The sequence below is a fragment of the Microtus oregoni genome, unplaced genomic scaffold, assembly GCF_018167655.1.
Source record: "Microtus oregoni isolate MIOR12 unplaced genomic scaffold, Mior012 000027F_ref0000203, whole genome shotgun sequence".
Taxonomy (NCBI): Eukaryota; Metazoa; Chordata; class Mammalia; order Rodentia; family Cricetidae; genus Microtus; species Microtus oregoni.
Window position 1 is genome coordinate 11467574 of NW_024543086.1, and position 20321 is coordinate 11487894.

A 20321-nucleotide genomic window follows, 5' to 3' on the forward strand; every position below is an offset into this window, starting at 1 on the left:
CATACATACAAACACACACACACACACACACACACACACACACACACACTCGCACAGAGGTGTATTTGAGTTTAGGCTATTTTCATTTCTTCCGGGAACATGGAGGAATCTATTTCATTAGCTCTAAAGATAAGATGGAAGGCGGTTAATGTAAACCGCTAACTCCAGTTACTAGAGAGTGTGGGATGCAACAACAGAGGAGGGGGGTCTTGTAATATTTGGATGTAGATGGAGTCACTACTTTCTCTTTCATACACTGTGAGACTAAAACTTGCATGCTACCATCCAGTGACAAGGAAATACCTAATCACTGTTGAAAAGTGGGATGGGAAACACTTGGCAGAGAATTTCACAACAGCTGACAAATAGCCTTAGAGAAGATTGCAACCCTCAGACCTGTAAGAGCTTCCACCTTCCCTCATGAGTAATGGATGATCACCCTATGTGGCAGGAATTTGTACTTGGATACTTCTCCAGGGATCAAGACTCACCCTGCAGAGACAGTTATGTATAGAATTGTGTTTCATTTCCTTCTCACAGTCAAATATACCTATTGGAAGAGCATTGTGTTGTCGGAGGCTGCTTGTTCATTTCCCAGCCACCCAGACCCAAAATAATCAAACAGAAACTGTATTAATTAAGCAATGCTTGGCCAATTACTTAGGCATATTGCTAGCTAGCTCCTATATCTAAAATTAACCTACTTCTATTATTTTGTATTTTACACAAAGATCGTGGTTTACCAATAAGGTTCTGGCTTGCATCTTTCTCCTTTGGCAGCTACATGGCATCTCCGTGACTCTGCCTACTTTCTCCATATATCTCTTCCAGCCTGGCTATATTTTGCCCTGCTATAAGCCAAAGGAGCTTCTTTATTAACCAATGAAAATAAAACATATTCACAGCATACAGAAGGGAATCCCATAGCAGTATTGTGTAGTGGAGAAAGGAAAGTAAAAATTCAGAACACAGGTACATGTGACAACTTTATCCACAGCCTTTCTCTTTGTGTGCTTGTGAGAAGACAAACAACTGGCCTGTTTTACTTTTAAATGAAATAAGACTTACAAACCACCTGGACTGTTTCCCAGTGGATCGTAATACACATGTTCAACCAACACCCTCGCTCTTCGCGTCTCATCAGCCTGTATCCCCATCCTCACACTACTGACATGGACACCCATTTGTCTTCCATGGTGAAGCCTGCTTGTGCTTTTGAGCTGTATTATCAAACAGAAATTTTGTAATATGATTTAGAAATGGTGGTTCCGCCTCTCTCCCCTTCAGGTTCTAACAATAACACGTTTTTAAAATGAGGAACCAGTGATGAAACACATGGAACACACGAGCAAATAAACATGCTGTCCTTTGAGTAACATCGTGTTCCCGAGAGGAATTTTAGGCGTTAACACCCAAATATGGGTGTGTTGCCTACAGCTGGCAAAGAAGAAGCAGTGACCACCTGAAGAAGCAGTAACCAGAGGACCACCAAGGTCTTCAAGCCAGCACGCATATTTATTAGAGAAAGACTTTGATGGCATAGAGACACATTGCTTGGGGATCAGATTTGGGTTTTGTTACCATGTAAGTGATTGACATTGAATGAGTCATTTAAACTCTCTGTTCTTAGTTTCCTTGTATATAATATAAAGTAAATTTCAATATTATCTGTAAAAATTATGATTTTTCAATGCAAACAAAATTTACCAAATAAAAGGTACACAAGTAAATATTTGAAATATATTAGTTGTAGCAAGCAGTGCTCGCATGGCTCACAGTGGTGTTAGATGACAAACGATCCCTAAAATCACTTCTCAGAGCCCTGTGCTAAGTTGATTCCTGCTTTTTGTTTGTTTCCAATGCATCCTAATAGCCACTGAGTACCCCTGTCCGAGCCTTTATTTGTATCTTATAAAGAGTCAGATACATCTGTTGGACTTGTGGGATGCACTTCAAGCTTGTCCAGCATTCCCACAGAGTAAAACCCTCTCTGTGTCGCTGTCGCTCTAGGGACTAACTTCACCCTGGCGGAGTTGGGGATTTGCGAGCCCTCCCCTCACCGAACTGGTTACTGTTCCGACATGGGGATCCTCCACCAGGGCTACTCCCTGAGCACTGGGTCTGATGCCGACTCGGACACCGAGGGAGGAATGTCTCCAGAACACGCCATCAGACTGTGGGGACGAGGGATCAAGTCCAGGCGCAGCTCCGGTCTGTCCAGCCGCGAGAACTCAGCCCTTACTCTGACTGACTCGGACAATGAAAACAAGTCGGATGACGACAACGGTAGGCCGGTTCTGAACTACGTTGGCATGCTTTGTACATCGTGGTATGGGGACTTGGGGTTCCTTCTTGCTTGCGTTTGTTTGTAAGAGGTTTAATCAACCTTGTCTCTCCAGGCTGAGGCGGGAACAAAATAAACGAGGTACCTTCCAGCCCACAAATGAGATGAGATTTTTTTTTAAAGGACATTTTGATGGTAATCCAGTATTCAGGTGTAGTCATTTGATTCTTATTATCAAGAAAATAACCGGCAAGCGAGGAGGCCTGATAAACTTTAAAAATGTCTGCTTCCCCAAATTTCTAGGTCTCGGTATTGATTCCCTTTCCCAGGAATATCAATCTAGGTTTGTTTTGATATATTTGTGTTTTTGCTTTTTTCCCAAGATGGTCAGTGAAGAACCCTACCTTATCTTCGCCTTTCATTTCCAGACACTGCCTCATATCCTTATTGAGGATCAAACTTGGAGCCCATAATCTGGGGTTTAATAATGACAGATAGGAAGTGTCTTGTCTTCCAAGCAGGCTTCTCCTCTGTGTTTCCTTTCCCTCTTGGTATCTATATGGGTTAATGGCTTCCCGCATCTTCCATCACAAATCACTGTGGCCATCCATCAGCTTTGTGGGTGACTTTTAATGAAACCTTGAGAACTAAATGCTTCTGGTCATTAAGCAGTGAATACAGGGAAACCTGCACGAGCCATTAAAGAGATAAGGTGTTTATTTGTGGATTTCTACACGACTCATAACTGTGCTTACTCGAAAACATTTTGTAAGGAGAAGATAAATTACTTTAGGTACAGATGACTTCTGAAGGAAATCTCAAATGTTCTCTGTGTTATGAATAGAAAGCCTCTTTGCTATAAGAATTGCCATTAAAATGTTTACAAACATATCAGTTAAGAATGTTTGTGTGAAATCTCAGAAACTTCTGTTAGAGAAGGCGTAAGTGTCTTCTTTCATTGAAAAGAAAAAAAAGAAATTTTCAGGCGGGCAGCTCATTGTGAATGTAAACGCATAGCTAAAATACCATTAACTCTCACAACTTTGTTGGAAGTATACCATTTCCTGGGTGATTCACACGTATTAAAAAAGATGTGACTTTGTTGCACTGAAGTTTACTTTTAATTTCAAAATAATTGATTCTACATTGGAGATGAGATGATGTGTGTTTACTGCCCCGAGCCTGTAGCGCTCGTCAGTGCAAAAACTCATGGAAAATTTGTGCTTGACTCCTTCTGAATTCTTAGCGGAATCCTTGTTTTGGCACATCCAACACTCCGAGGGGCTTATCTACTAGGAGATTATTCTGAGAAGCTTCCATGAAGATATACATCAAACCCATTTACTGATGTCCCTTTTAAACTTCGGCTTGTGTCAGGTACTGTTTAAATGGAAGCAGTTTGGTTGTCTACCACACAAAATTACTGCAATCCAAGACATGGCGGCGTGTTTTAAGTAAGGCATTTGTGCGAAGCTCCCATGGTTGGCGTTCTCAGAGCTATACAGGGAAGCATCCACATTGTGCTCTTTGCTTGTATTTATAGACTCGCCACCCTCTTAAGTTATTTATACATAGTTCTTGAAAATCTCCTCAAGCAAAAGGAGGAGATTTCTTCTGAAGCCCTGTGAACAACAACAAAAATAAAAAATAATAAAAAAAGCCTACTTGTCTTGAATTAACTAGAACTGCTGTGGAAGTTTTTTATAATTAATAATTACATATTTGATAGACATGGATACATCCTTTAATCAGTATTGTTGGAACCCAAGACGTCTGGGCATTTTATACTCAGGGCAAGTCTCCCCATGTCCCCGAATACTAATGGCAACTAAAACTTTTTGGTACAATCTCTTGATTCTTTCCCTTTGATGCCAGTTATAATGCAATGAGAATTTCATAAAGAAAAATATACTGAGAGACACTATTCGTTTCTGTAAAAGAGTGCACTCGGCAAATTCTAACGGTAGTACTGAAGCTAGACCTCGAGCTAAACGATGATGTTTTAAAATAAATAAATGAATGGCCTTTTCTTTCCCCTTTCAAGGAATCATTACAAATTTCATATATGCTAAGTACATATTTAATGCTCCTTTTTTCCTCTCATTTTTGGACAAAAAAATGCATATGCTATAAGCATAAATTTTTCAAGATACACAAGTTGAGGTGCAAGGAAACCTGAAGGCTGGGATGTTAACTCCACGGAACTTCTCGCTCTTTCTCTCTGACACTTTCTGTTTAGCTCACAGAGAAATCAATGCTTTTTCACATCACCGACTTTATGAAGTTTGGGAATGTATTATCATATAGATTGACAGTTACCCACTGGTTCCACACCACAGCGTGGATACTCACCAAGCCATCATTAACTTCTCACATTTGTACCCAGCAATGGCTTCCTCCATAACAAACACGGTGTCCTTCAGAACCAAATCAATACTCTCTTGAAGTATGCCTCTCTTGAAGGCAAGTCACAAAAATCTGAGCTTTGAGGAGGAAGCCCTCCAGTTCCCTTTTAAATGATAAGGATGCATGAGCAAAAAGATTTTTTCCAGGGTGCTACAAATTACATTGTAATGTCTTTTGTAAGGTGTGATCTTGCGCTATAAAGATATTTCAAGTTTATTTAAAAGCTTCTTTTTAGTACCATAATTGTAATTTCGTTAAGCATAGTAAGCAAGGAATGACACCTTCCGGGACCCCCACATCCTTCTCTTGATTCTCACATGTGAATCTAATCTTCAAAACCATGTGATAAAAACCCCTGAGTTTGTCAGTTGTCTTTCTTAGAAGAGTGTTGGTTGTTTCCCACATGCCATTGAGACACAAAGAGCCCCGGAAAAGCCTGGCGGTCCCAAGCACACTGAAAAACCATCCCTAATGTTATTTATTTATCGTGATACTTTTTGAGGTATAGGTGCTATAGAGTTTGCACAACTCTCAGCTCTGTATTGTGTCTGTACATTGTGCTAGGTTGAGCAGGGTTGCTTTAAATAGATAAAACCCTCAGGTTCGGGGACACTTATCGGGTTCTTTAACTCTAGCTTGCAGCTAATGACGGCTTGGCTAGAAATGACAATGAGACTTGAGAACAGCTGGTACTGTGTGAAATTTGACGGCATCTGTACAAAGGACTTTCCCAAAGACTTTCAATTAGAATCCTACTTTTTTTTTTTCAGTAATAAATGTCCCACTTAAAATATGGCTTCTTGAAGGCTCTTTGTGTCACCTGAGTTGTAGAGAAAATGGGACAGTCACTAATACACAAGAACAACTAATTGCCTCCTTAAGGATGCAGCGCGGCACACACTGGAAAAATCTGGTATCTGTATTCTTGACTCCCTTAGGCAGTTTCTTCACCTTGGGGACATAAAAATATCCATGGGGTTTCTTTTCCTTTTTTTTTTCTTCAGAATAATCCTAGTTGCAGTTCCTTTGTTGGAAATCCAGAAAGGAAGAAAAGAAAAAGAAAAGAAAAGCTTGTCTATGAAATAGAAAGACAGAAATTATAGAAAACTTAACCTAGCATTAGTAAAGACATTAAGAAATGCATGTCCCCCTCCACTTGCACCAAACATAAATGAGAATAATAGTTGTTTCCTCTTATCAGCTAGGGGATTTATAATTTTTATAATGCACTTTGAGTTTGAAGACAGGAATGTTAAGTTGATTTTATTATATGTCAGAAACCTGGATCTTGGTACATAAAGCTATATGGAGTGGATGTGCGGGACACTGATATGTTAGCATGTGAGCCCTCTTGGCAAAGGATGGTAGTGCATCCATGCCTTCAGTAGAGTACCACGTGTGCAGGTACTTCCTGTTGTGAACTATGACTGGAAATATAAATTCCAAGGCAAGGAAGAGTCTTCTTTAATGTGGGGACAATTTAGGAGGTTACCGTTAAACAAAATTCGTTCATTTATTGTAAAATGTTACCTCTCTAGTTAAGTTAGCACACATAAGACCCACTGAGTCTAGTTTTCACCCCTACATTATTAATCTGTCTATCACAAACACTTGTTTTGTAATTTATGACCCATTCTATTCATTTCTTATCCCTCCTGTTACAGTGGCATTTACAGAGGATGCCTACGTCACACGGAAAAGCTTTCTATTAGCTTCAGACATCACAAAGACCCATAACTTCACTCTTAAGAAAAACAATGCAGTTGTAGCAAAAATTTCCATGATGGAGATCCTGGAGGGAAACCTGAGGCCCCACCCCTTCCTGAGGGAACTATTAGCAGTTAGAGTTTGATGAAGGTGAGGGAGTCTGTTTCTTCACTGTTGTACACTCTGGAAAGAAACTTGTGCTTCAGTAAATCATCTCATGCCCATGTGTTTACCAACAACACGGATTAAAGGGAGACACACATAGGCATGCACATACACACACACATGCATGCACGCACACACACACAATATGAAAGTTAGATGGAGACTTCTTGAGAGGAAGTTGGGTCTCATCAGATGAAGGAGGGCATGAGAGAAATGGCTACAGGTACAAATTACTGTAGTATAATCCATACGCATGCAAAACTGTCAGAGAATAAAGCAAGAAATTTGTCCACAGAACATAAAGAATATATTTTAATTCTTTAAAACAAAGTCTCACACACGTGCGAGCACACACACACACACACACACACACAGAGAGAAAAAATAAGAATACCTTTCAAGACATTTGATGGCAATTAATTAAATTTGTTTTAGATCTTTCTCTTCTACTTACAAATTTGTGAAAGCAATATTTACAAAGAGATGCACTGAGTGGCTAAAAATAGGTTGAAAACTCAAGGACATGGGAATAAATGTCTCTGGTCTACAGTACTGAAATTCTTGAATGAATGGATGATCCTCTTTAATGACTGGCCTGATTCTAGGAAGGTCTTTAGCAGAGGTTTTAGAGACCTCTTGGGATCTAAACGTTTTTAAGGAGAGCTTGAAATACATGATTATTGCAAGGCTAATTCAAAATTCATAAAAGTTCTGATAGCCAGAAATAAAATCAGGAGCTGTCCATGGTCCCAAGGCTGGGCAGTTGGAAGAGGTGGAAGGTCTGATGCTTTGGGTGACTGCAATCTCCAGGCCTTCAGGGAGACATTGGGCAGTGTTGGTAATTATTGGGTTTGAAGTTCTGGGATCAGGGCTGTGACTTTCACTGGACTGGGGAAGGATCTGAAGGTGTATGGGGAGGATGTTTCTGGCAGAGCACAGATGGAAGCCTCTTGGATCCAAAGAATCTAACTTCTCTGCCCTGCCCCCACCACCCATTGTTTGTCATGTTTTTGTTCAGTTGTTTGTCAGGAATCAAATTAAATTAAGAGATGGGAAAGATGACCACGCATCAAGTATTAGCGTCATAAATAAAATGAGTCAAAGCTAAGAGCATATGAATTTCCTACAGACAAATAAATCAGGATGAGCCTGCATTAAAAATAATATCAAACTAAAGGGATCTGAGAACACTGGACACATAATGAGATCTTTCAATTAGCCATTCTGAAACTGGGGCACAGCGACTGGAAGGAGAAATGTCCAACTAATAGATTTGTAAATAGAATAGAAATTGCAGACAGGTGGGCATTTAATTTTGAGTACTATTTAATGCTAGCTGGAGGACCTGCCTAGAAAATTATCCTTGCATGGTTTTCCTAACCTGGGCTTAAATTGTGGTCAAAGAAGTCAGATGACAGAAATAAGTGGTTCATGGGAGAGTCATCAACAACAGGGATGGTGAGCTGTGGTCTTCAGGATGGATATAGCTCATGTCATGATTGTATTCGATCAATGCAGTGTTTAAAAAAATAGATTAGTGACATTGTACAAGTGAGATATGATATATTTGGATTTTTTTGTTTTGCAAAGAAAAAGAGTTTTGGAATTTATTTTTAACTTCTCTCAAAATATGAGTAATTTGGTTCTGGGATTCTCTCTGAAAAACTCGGGGTTAGACATAATAGGGGCAGCTGATGTAAGCAAGACCCAAGATGTTGAGCCTACCTGAGCTTTCTGGAGGCTTCTCTACAATTTAAGGCTTTCCTTAATGATTGTACATACTTGAGTTAACAACCTTGACCTAAGTACAAATCTTATGCATATCAGAGATAATCAAAACTGTAAAAGCAAACTAGAGGCCATAAATTTTAGCTCCATTAGAAATATGATTAGAACAGAGGTTATTATGTTTTATATGTTAGGCTCCTCAGCATGGTGGATTTGATGTTGGTATACCCTGTTTATCTATCTATCTATCTATCTATCTATCTATCTATCTATCTATCTTTTGTTTTAATGAGACAGGGTTTCTCTGTAGCTTTGGAGCCTGTCCTTGGACTAGCTCTTTTAGACCAGGCTTGCCTTAAACTCACAGAGATCTGCCTGCCTCTGTCTCCCAAGTGTTGGGATTAAAAGCATGCATTACTACCACCTGGTTTTACACCATGTTTCTAAAATAGTTGCAAGGTATCTTGAATGAAGCGTTTCCAATCAAATAGAATTTAAATATGTGTTTAATTTAGAAGTGCTAATATAATTGTGTCACTATGAATGCATGCTGGCAACTCTGTCATATCCATCTTCTTACGTGGATCCTCTGAAGTTTTGAGATGTCAAGTTTAGGAACTGGTAACACATGTACTTAAATTTACTTTAAAATAAAAGCATACATAGGTGGGGATTTAGCAAGGAGATGAACAGAATCCTTACTTTAAAAGTTATCTGTCCTAGTAGGTTCAAGAAAATCCCAGGGCTTTTCAGGAGAATACCACTTAAAGAGGAAGAAAATGACTGAGTACTAATTATTTTCAGCAATATTTATAGAGTCTGGTAAGATGAAGTGAAAGGCTACAAGGTCAAGTATAGAAAGGAAAATGCCTTGGTCATCATCAAACCTCAAGCATTCTACAGATAAAGGACATAGGAGGAAGCTGGTTAATGCAGAGTTGTGAGCAAATGGTAGAGGGAAATGATGTTTCTCAAGCTAAGAAGGTTCTCAGTAGTGTTCACCCAGAGTTAGTCCTGGGTGGGTCTCCTCTCCTCTGCAGTAAACACCCAATTGCCTCTCCATTCAGGGGGTCTGTGTGATGGGAAAAGGATAACAAAATACAGGGACATTGACAAATGAGACAGCAATGGAATCGTTGCATTAGCGTTCTTTGGAGAAGGAATAAAGGTTTGTCTTTGTGGAAGGTTTATACTCCCCTAGAGGACTGACAGGATAGCAGTATTTCTGCTTGTACTAAACAGTAAGGGTCATGCAATTCTTTTTTTCTCTGGGGATGTTTGAACCCAACCTTGAAAACAGTAAGACTCTACCTTAAAATTAACTGGGTTTTGTATTCTATTCTGTACTCTTAAAATTCATGAAATTCCCAGCTTTGAGTATGTTTTACAGCACACATCTTATTTGAACACATTACATATATGTGACAGATTATATAAGCATAAAGGTAAGTGTTACAAGCAGGTAGATGTTGATATATGTTTCTTTAGATATAGGACAAAGTGTTGAGACAGGTTAGATACTATGTTTCCTGTGAATTGGCGTCTTGGCAGCCAATCAGTCATTGAAATACTTGGACAATCCCTTATCTCTCTGCAACACATTAGACTCCCTTTTATGTGGTTTATGGTAATATAAGTTGATCACACATTTAACAATTATACAGAAAGATACAAAGTTTACACATTGTTGCTTGTTAAAGAAACCAATACACATACAATTATCTGGAATTTTTGTCTCCGTATTTGATTGGAGTAACATAGCTTTGACACTATGTTTCAGGCAGGTTAAAATGCAATTAGGAATTGCATGAGTGAAAATGGGATGACGGGTATTGTAGATGAGCAAATGCGGGTGCATCAGGTGATTGGAGTCGGACGTTAGAGTGAAGACCATGATGCCTTTGGAGGAGTCAGTCTCCAGCAGCTGTGAACTTGTCAGATTAATGGAGACATAGTGACTTTTTTGGAAGGCTGCAGAAATACATCAGTTCATGAGTATAAGAAAAAGAAAACAAGTAACTGAAGTCTGTTTCATCCTTTTAGAGAGGAACATACATACATCACACACACACACATTCCATGTGTATGTGACGTACCTGTATTCATGTGCATGACTAGGAACGTACAGTCGTTTGAATTAGCATCATAAAGAAAAGCAGTAATCCAGGTAGGAGGAAGCTAGGAATCCTTCATTAATGAATACACCCACTTTTTGGCATTTGAACTGGGAGAAATTAAAATCCAGTAGTGCTGCAGATATTTGTAATTAATAGAGTAATATTGGAGAAGTAGGTGGTTTGAAGATAAGTTATAAGAACACCAGAGGAGGTACCTATGCCTGTACTCATGACTAGGGAACATGACTGATGATGGGTCCTTATTTGCTTATGTTCTCAAAACAGTATTACAATGACAACCAGAGCTGTGCTTACAGTCGTTATTCAAATGGTTAATAATATCAAATATGGCTCTATCAATGGGCAGGCTATTATTTTTCACAGGAGTATGTAGTGTGTTGTAGGTGAACACTGGCCTCGTCTATTCCAGGTGGATCATAGTTTCTTCAAGATTAGCTTTGCTGTTGCTTCATGAGTAATCTCTCATGAAATTTGCTTAATTGCTCCTGTAACTATAGTTATGTCTCCCTTCTCATCACTAATCTTTGATATTTTTATCTCTCATGTTTTTTAATCAGGCTTGAAAGGAATCTATTTATGTTTCTTACAAGCTTTTTCCTTTGCCTTTACTGTTTGTTTCTTCCTCATTAAGTTGATCTTTATTATTTTTCAACTCCCTCTGTTTTATATTTGGAGTCTATTTTTTTCTTCTTTTTCTAACTGTAAGGGGAACAATTATGTTTGGTACTTTTAACCTTTCTTATTTAATAAGACTATGTGTATCATGTCCTGTATAACCCAACTCAAAACATACCTCCCTTCTCAGTACAATCTAGACTATAAAGTAAAGCAGAACCAGATTGCTACCAAATGCTTACGTTGGTAAGAATTTAACAAGCTGTATAGGCCACTTTTTATTATTACATATTGATGATACATATATGGACTATACAGACATGTATGGAAATATGTGATATGTTGGCATGAAAAGTACATTTAAAATACATGTATGAAAACAAATATGTACAAATATATGATGAATAATGAGAACAAATCATTTTATATCAGAAATAACCATAGCTCATGAATTCATGGATGTGTTTTTCAGTCTGTATTTCTGTATAAAGTCAGAGGACTCACAGTGTAGCTCAGTGGTAAAACACTGGCATGTCATGCTCAAGGATTTTCTTTCACTCTCCAGCACCTTAAAAAAAGTTGAGTACTGAAATGTTTTCTGAGCAGTTTTCAAACCCTCACATAGTCCTTTGTCCCCAGCAAATGGACTCTAAACATTTTTTTCCTGGCATCATTTTTTTTTCATGTAGAAATTAAAGAACACATAGTATCCCTTTAGGCTAGTATGTTTTCCTAATTTCCTTCATCAAACTTTCAGCTTGAGTCTACTTTAGACACAATGAAAAGCAGTCTTGATTATTTTGAGGGGAGGTAAATCCTAAAAGAGTTAGAACACACAGGTATGCCTGGCTAACACGCTTTCGATCACTTTCCCAACAAGAACACAAATTCTTGCACCGACGCTCTGTGAGAGCCACCCGCTTCACACGTCATTGTGGTTGTGAGTCCCAAGAAAATGATGCCGGCATCTTTTCACTTTACACATAACAATGTTTTCATTCTGTTTGTCATTTATTTTAATGAGTGAGGCTGTGTGCACACTGTGTGAATTTGTCTCTTATTACTTGTAATTCTCCATGGGGGGGGGGATGAGAATGAATCTTCTCATTTGTTTTTATTTTGTAGTAACTTTTTACAGTGACCCCAGAGAGTCCTGTTGCTCCTCCTTATCTATTTAGGTGCTTTAAATACTCATTTATAGGCATGGAATCCAAAGGGTAGGGAGGGAAAGGAGAGGGAAAATGAAAAAGGGAGAGGGAGAGAAAGAGGAAGGAGAGGGAGGGCAGGGAGGGAGTGAAGGAGGGAGAGAAAGATTGATACTGAGAAACTGCTTAAGATGGCTGTGTTAACCAAGGAAGACGAGTTAGCCCTGAGTAGACTGGGGCTTTTATTTTCATATTAAATATTTCAGTGGTTGTTTAGAATGCAGGACTTCATTTCAGATTGTTAATTTATAACTACACAAGAATAGAATTGCATGCCACACAATGAAGGAAATTCACATCTACCAAGATAACCTGCCGGGCACCTTGAAGAGATAGAATTCAGCAAATGATGTATTAAATATTCTTAAAAATTTCTCCATCTATGGTGCCTTTGATTCAATGAGGTTAGTAATCATAAACACAGTGGTGTTCCTGCGACTGGTACTTTTTTTTTTTTTTTACAAAATACGTGTTTTATGTGCAAGATAAATATCTCACTACATAAGGAAATACTCTGAAAATAATCATGTGGAATCAATTACTATTATGATGAGCATATGGCTGTGCTAATATACTGCACTGCTTAATAATTGATGTTATAGGGGGAAAACATACAGAAAAACCTCTATATTCCAGGGCACCCCTCTGTACATTGAGAATGGAAAAGACCCCAGTGAAATACAACACAATTAAGAGAATACAGGTTGTCTTCCATTTCCGCTGATACACATTTATGACTAGGAAAAACAAGGTATGTTGGGAAGGCAGGAAGTCCACAAATCAACTTTATCTGCCCCACTGTGGTATTTTAGTTCCTCCACAATATAGTCCAATTTATGATTTTAGACCTTGTTCCTACCTCTCTTCTAAATGTATTTTCTGTTCAGCTGCAACCCAACTGGGATATTTATTCTTTCTAGAGAATACTCTTTACTCCTTCCTGTTTGTCTGATTTCTTTAATGTATGCAACTGGACTTACCTGCATATCCATAACGTTCCCGGTCATCATGAAAGAATTTCCAAACATTCCAAATTCTCTATGAAATCATGGGAAATCCCTGGCTACATGTAGAACTGTTATCCTTTTGAATTCTTTACCATGTTATCGGCCCATTTCTTCTAGGCTTCTTTGGGGAGAGGGCATGGTAGGGTAGCCTTCACCACAACAAATAAATAAATGATTTGAGATATACTTTGAAGGGAGAATATAGAAAACAACAGTGGTGAGGATATAGGAGATGATGAAAAGGAAATGCCAAGGATTTTAACTTTAGTTATTAGATTCTGAAGCACTAGTGAATGCCTGTAAAGGATGGGATTTGGGGGACTCAGTCATAATTTTACTCATGAAGTAAGAAAACAAAGTTGAAAAGTAAGGTATTATTATAAAGAATAAAAACGGGAAAATAGGTTAGGGCCAGACCAGTTAGTTTGAGAATCAATAGCATAACAGTATCTCTATATGCTCATGGAGGCAGATGAGTTAAACTAAGAAAAAAGCTAGAGGACAGCCTGGAAGCAAACATTGAGAAGTCATTAAACTTTGGGTAGGAGAGAAAGACCACACAGGAACAGTGGAAACTATGCTATGTATATTGCAGCTCTCTTTGTCATTGTTGTCTATCTGAATTTGTGAAGGCTCCTGGTGACCATCTGTATTGATATGGCTCTATAATTTCTCTGTCCAAGGTCTCTCATTTCTTTACTCTTCTTATCTTTTCTGATTTCAAAGGAGATTAGACTAGAAAAATCTAATAATTATAGAAAATAAGAGAGAAAAAGAAATTAAGAAAGGATATATTATTCAGGAACATTAATATATCTGACAGGTTTCTTCTTGAACTTATAATATGGTATGATGGTTATTTCATGTCCACTTTTTGGGCTACAGGATGTCCACATAGCTGACTAAAGATTATTTGTGGTTGTATCTAGTGGAGATTACTATTTAAGTTGATGGGTCATATAAAATGGTTGACCTTCCTACATGTGATGCTTTGGTGGTGGTGGTGGTGGTGGTGGTGGTGTGTGTGTGTGTGTGTGTGTGTGTATAGAACGAGAGAGAGAAAGAAGGGACAGAAACCAAATTATGGTTAGCTACAGGAGAGAGCTATTATGAGAACAAAAGCACAGGTAGTAATCTATGACAAAGGGAGAAGACAGAAGACAAACTCCAGTAGCTGGGTAGACATGTGGTGATAGCCACAGATGTTTATATATCACTGCAGTGCAGTGGAAATTATCGCCATCAACCGGAAGAACATGGAGGAGGTATTAAAAATGTAAAGAGAGAAGTGTGAAGGGTTGTAGGAGAAGGGAGGATGCTATTTTCCATGGGTGCATATATTTAGATTAGCACTCTACCAACAAATGGAGGTAAAAGAATAAGCAGAGTTTGGTTTAATAATAGCTCTGTTTTTGCCAGTTGAGGTGTTAGAGACTATGCAGCAGCAGATAGGTAGGTGATTATATAATGATCCACCATGAAAGTTAAGCCCAACAAAGAGAAGAAGACTATACCATCATTCAGTCTGATGATGGGAAAAAAAATCCGATGACTGGGGATACCAATAGATGACAGTAAAATCTGATAGGGTCAGGCTATAAGAAATATACGAACTAAGGTATGCCCTTGACTGACATGGAAGATGTCGTGTAGCTAAGAGCAATGACAAGGTATGATGACAACGTATGAATCACTGGGACCTGGTGGAAGATAAGATCAGCTGTCTAAAGCAGTTCAAAGAACTTAGTAGGTCTTGAAAAAATGCCTATATCATTATCAAAATAGACACAACTACAGATACAAGAAATTCCTGACCCAAGAGAATGATAAGCGAGCTGGAAGTGGAAATTATTCCCAGATGAAATCTAACAGTAGAGTTGCAGTGGGAGTGAGTGACAGCTGTGTGGAGAAGATATGAGTAACATCCTTTGGTAGTGAGGACCGCAAAGTTGAGGATGTCCCTAGATCCTTGCATAAACAAGAGATAGTACCAGCGATAGGAGGGCACAGGATGGAAAAGTTTGACACTACTTGACAGGAATGTGCAGTAAATGATGACCTTGGGAGGAGCAGCAGGAATGCTGTGTGTGCACCCACACTTGTGGCTGAGATATATATCAGTTATGGGTGTGCACGCATAATAGGAATGACAAGGAAAAGAGGCAGACCAGAAACAAAGGTGCTGAATATAAGCAGACAGAGAAACATGGCTGTGTGGATCCCCTCTGGATATTTGATAATGAGAATAAAAGGACATTCTCTAGTGTGCTTTAATTGTTTATTTGGTTGTATTAATGAGCCTGGAAAAATAGTCCCAACCCATTTCTGGTGTTTAAGGCATTCATTGGCCTGTTAGACTAGAGAAGTTCCTTTAGCACAAGGAGTTGGCTTCTTAGAAAATGGAAAGAAATTGGGAAGTATGACATCTAGCACATTGGTTTGCCAAACGGTGGGAGAGAAAAATAATAAGAGAATCAACAGTAGGATGAAGGAATGATGGAAGGGAAGATGCATATGGAAACTAAAAAGGATAGAAGACCAGGCAAGGCTCAGCAAGGTTAGGGTTTGTTAGGATTAGAGTTAGGGTTCTGGTTTGTTAGGGTTAGGGGTTTTTAGCGTTAGGGTTTGAGTTGGGAGGTGCTAGTCCTTTATCTATTTGATATGGTACTGTGAGAATTTAAATAGTTACAGCACATACATATTTCCATATCTTCCCTGTTACTATAACAAAATAACACAGACTAGTTAATTTAAAATATTTCTAACAACTTTAGAGGTGAAAAGTGCACGTCTGAGGAAAGCACACCTGGCCCAAGCCCTCTTGCTTTTTCATTCCCTGGTAGAAGTCAGAGAGTTCCCACACAGAGGTAAACCGGCAAGAGGTGCCAGCTCTGTTTTGTAAACTGCTCACATAGCTAAGTGCTAACGGGTCCAGAACCCCAAACTCTGATTTTGCACATTTTGTTTCCAGAACATGAATTTTTAGGGCTACCTTTAGACTGCAACAAGACAGAGTGAGTGAGCATGGGCCAGAAGTATTTTCTGCTCACTGTGTAAAGGCAAATTGGAGCCAGGAGAAACGAGATGTTACAATTGTAGCAACTGAGTTACATGTGCCTATGCTTCAAGATAAGACCACCAATCCTTCTCATTTGGAAGACAGTTAATAGCCCTGTGAATTAGCACGGTGCAGGGAAATACAGGGAACAATGACACGATCATTTCTCACCTTCTGAAAAATGCCACATCTCCTGTAATAAGGTATGAGATCGTGGTTTTATCTCTGCTGCAACAGTAGGTAAGACACAGTATCGGTTCTTAGAACATGCAGAATGCCAAGTTGATCTCCTACACCTTTGCTTCTCTGACATTTGAATCAAGAAAATGTAGACTCCAAAGCATGACTCAGGATCATTTTCTCTAGAATCCATTAAGTGAGCTTCAGTGCTTTCAAAACATCAAAGATTTCATTATCACTGTCTCCCCTAGATAAACTGTGCTACCTGCACCCATGACCTCCTTTCGGCTTCCAATTTGTTCCTATGAAGAAAATCTAATAAGTATAATCACTCCATGACTGTGTAACTTCTGAGTGAGAGAGGCTGAGGGGTTTAAGTGGGAAAAAAAAAGCAGGCAACATGGTCCTTCCTATAGTTTCCCCGTACCTAGCCAATTGCAGGGGCAACTGAATGCATCTCTGGATGGCAGTACCACTTTCCCTGATATGAAAATGAGGGAGGCGGCAAGGCAGGGTGGTGAGTAACTATAAGGGTTTTGTTTCTTTGTTATTGTTTGAGATACAGCTCCTGTAGCTCAGGCTGCCCTCCAACTTACTGCATAGCCAAGGGTGACTTTGAATTCCTGATCCTCCTGTCTCCACATCCCAAGGGCTGAAGTTACTGATATAATATATCACGTCATATGGTGCATGGTGTGTGGATTTTAGAGTAAATTATGTCAGTATTTGAGAGTGAAGTCTATTTGCCACCAGCCTCATGAACCTGAAATATTAAGCCGGTTTTGAAACTCTTAGTTTCCTTGTCTATATAATGAGGAGGTCTTGAACCTGCTCTTCTCTCCTCTTTTTCCGATTATTGAAAAGAAACATTTCAAGCACAGTGTTGTTCACACAGCGAGCACTCTCTGCATGGCATGATTATTTTTTATATTTGCTGTTTTAAAATAATTTTCTTTGTTGCTGTAGTTAATCATTTTAGACTGCTTTAAAGGTTATAGATTTATCACATGCAAGTGATTCAATTTGATTTCTGAGTCTCTTTCATAACCCTTGGCCATCAAGTCCTTTGGGCAGAAAATGTAAATCCCTGCTCTTGCATTGATCCAACACTCAAGGCCATGGAGATTAGATCATTTTCACGTAGGGTGGCTGTCCTCTTTCTGGGAACCTGTCTCAAGTAGGGGGTCAGCCTTGTATATCAAACACGAATTCTAGCAGGTGCTTTCATTTTTTTGCTTTCATTTGGCTCTCCAAGGAAAGGAAGTTAAATATTAATTAAGAAGTCTAATCCTGGAAATAGAGAAACGCAACCATTCCAGAATCACGGTTTATGGGAAAAGGAGTTGAGAAAGCCTCAAAGCCCACACTGAGCCAGGATGAGCAGAGTGAAATAGGGAAACAAAATATGCAGGAAACCCATCATGGTTTGCGGCCCAGAATGCCGTTCAGTCTGGGAGACCACGGCAGCATCTCTCATGCTGAACACAAGTCATCAAACATTTATTGAATATCTACTACACGCTGAGAACTGGAAATACAAAGATAAATTTCACATAATCCCTGCCCTCCAGTAACTCATATCCTAGCAGGAAGAAAGAGAGCCGCATGGCGATGGGAAAGTGAACAGCAGCGTAATTAAGTCCATTACTGTGGAATGAGACCATTAGGTAGGGCTTTAGCTTTGTCTCTCCCCAGCCTGTGCAGAACACATGAAATTGCATCACCTCTGAGGCTGCGTTTTTTTCCTTCAGCAAAATGGAAGTGCATACACATAAATATGAGTGAATGAACTGAATATTTGAACTGGGTATGATACACTGCACACATTATCTTATAATTAAGGATGACATAAAGAAGTCACAGTTTGGGCAGGGCCTTAAACTAGAGGAAGATTGTGGACGCTAGTAGAGAACATGTGGTTCATTATGATGAAAGGGACAGTAATGCCACAGATTCGGAGGTGTCAATTTGTTGGCGTGGCTGGAGGATGAAGAAGATGAGAGTTGGCACAGTCAGCTGGAAACTTAATATCAATTGCATGCAAATGCATTTTTGACTTCCCAAGAAAAGCACAAGGTCGTTAAAGGTCATCAACAAAGGAATGGGTTGATTGCATTTACTTCTAGGGGAACATTCTAACTGGGATCTCTGTTAGGAGACAGAGAACTGAAGGGAAGAATTGGAAGGTTAACAGATAATAGTAATGAAAAGAACATGGTACGGAGGTTTATCGGTCACTTGGCAGGGGGTAGTAACATCTACAAGTGGACCAGGAGGGCACGTACACAGATGAAGGATGCCAAGTGATAATAAGGAGGGAAATGGGAGACCCAGCTTAGAAGACGGTCAACACGGGAGAAGTGAGGAGAAAATAAATGGTACAGAAAAGCATTTCAGTTTGGGGAAGTATTGAGTGCAGGTATTTTTGAACTCAGTGTAAAAATAGACGGTAAAGCTACAGACACTTGGGGTGAAGCAAGGTGTGGTGTGAGCCTCCAAAAGCAGATGCGGAATCATCACCCATAACATGGAATGGGAATGGTGTCAGCAGGCGAGCTGTCCTGCAGAGGGACACAGAGTGATCAAGTCAAGGACAGGCTTCTAGAAAAGTTGTCTGATAGGAGGCAATCTAGGGAAGGTGAAACTGCAAGAAAGGTGGGAGATGGTAGGACTGGAGAACACTGCAAGGCAGGGAGAAGTATTTTTCCTTCACCCGGAAGAAGGGAAGAGCTAGAAGATGGCCAACCATCCCACACGTGGCCAAATTATTAACTAGGATGAAGAATAAGGAGAACCCTTTGGATTTAATATTGATAATGGTTGCTGGAGCATGCCAGAGTGTGGTGATTGCTGATGTTTATTTAAAATGGTTAATAGAGAGGAGAGGAACAATCGGGGAGCCCAAAGTTGGCCTTCTGCCTCCCTGCCTCTCTTAAAGTGATCCCTCCTGCACAGTAGAGCTTTCTTAGTATTTGGAAATTAAAATCCTTAAGTTGTGATAGTCAGTGAAAATACTCATGATATCCCATTCAAGGGGACCACAGTTCAGAGCAAGGTTACATGATGGAGAGGAGCTGTCAATTGAAAGTATTTAATTGAGCTCCATGGATTGTGCCTTCTGGTGGTCATGGGTGGTCAGGAAGAGCTTGTGGCTTCTGTAGCATTGGAAAATTAATGCAAATCCGGGAGTTTTAATCTCTTAAATGGACAGAGTATAAAAGAGTATGAATAAGGCTAACTTACTTGAAAATGAAGCTAGTTTAATTTCTAATCAAACTACCACCTCATAGCAAAGCAGTCATATAGAAATTCAAAAAGGTTTGCTTTTATGATTTTTAGTTGTGTATATGTGTGTGTCCATCGGCACCCATGTGTGGAACTGCAATAGTCACAGAGACCAGAGGTGTCCAATCCCTTGGAGCTAGAGTTACCGGCAGTTGTAAACCAACAAACATAGGTGCTGAGAATCAAACATGGGTCCTCTGCAAGTGCTCTTAACTCACAGGCCATCTGTGCTGTCCCAAGGACAACCAGAATTTTTAGGACAAATAGGCTTCGATAATCCATGTTAAAGTAAACAACCCAATGTCTTACAAATTGAGCAAAGAAGGAGTGAATTTCTCTACTAGAACTCTAATATTCTCAACTTAGGGAGTGTCATCTGCCTCCTAGATCAGATCAGTGTTGATGGTAGTTGGTTGGTTTGGGCTGTGGAGGCTCCAGTCCATCACTGTCATTTCCCCACTGTGAAAGGAGAATCCAGGAATGAAATCAGAACAGTAGAGGATGTATTCTCCTTCCCACTCCACTTCACATCCCTATCCAGCA

The 20321-nt window shown here is 39.5% G+C and overlaps 1 protein-coding gene across 10 annotated transcripts in view; it reads left to right on the top strand.

Moving 5' to 3' along the window:
* The window catches only part of Tenm2 (teneurin transmembrane protein 2), a 1249250-nt gene that overhangs the window by 380535 nt on the left and 848394 nt on the right, over positions 1 to 20321 (top strand). For all 10 annotated transcript variants that reach the window (XM_041675940.1, XM_041675943.1, XM_041675944.1 and 7 more), the window contains exon 4: positions 2011 to 2286. In XM_041675940.1, coding sequence (XP_041531874.1) covers positions 2011 to 2286 — 276 coding nt within the window. The remainder of the gene's footprint in view (positions 1 to 2010; positions 2287 to 20321) is intronic.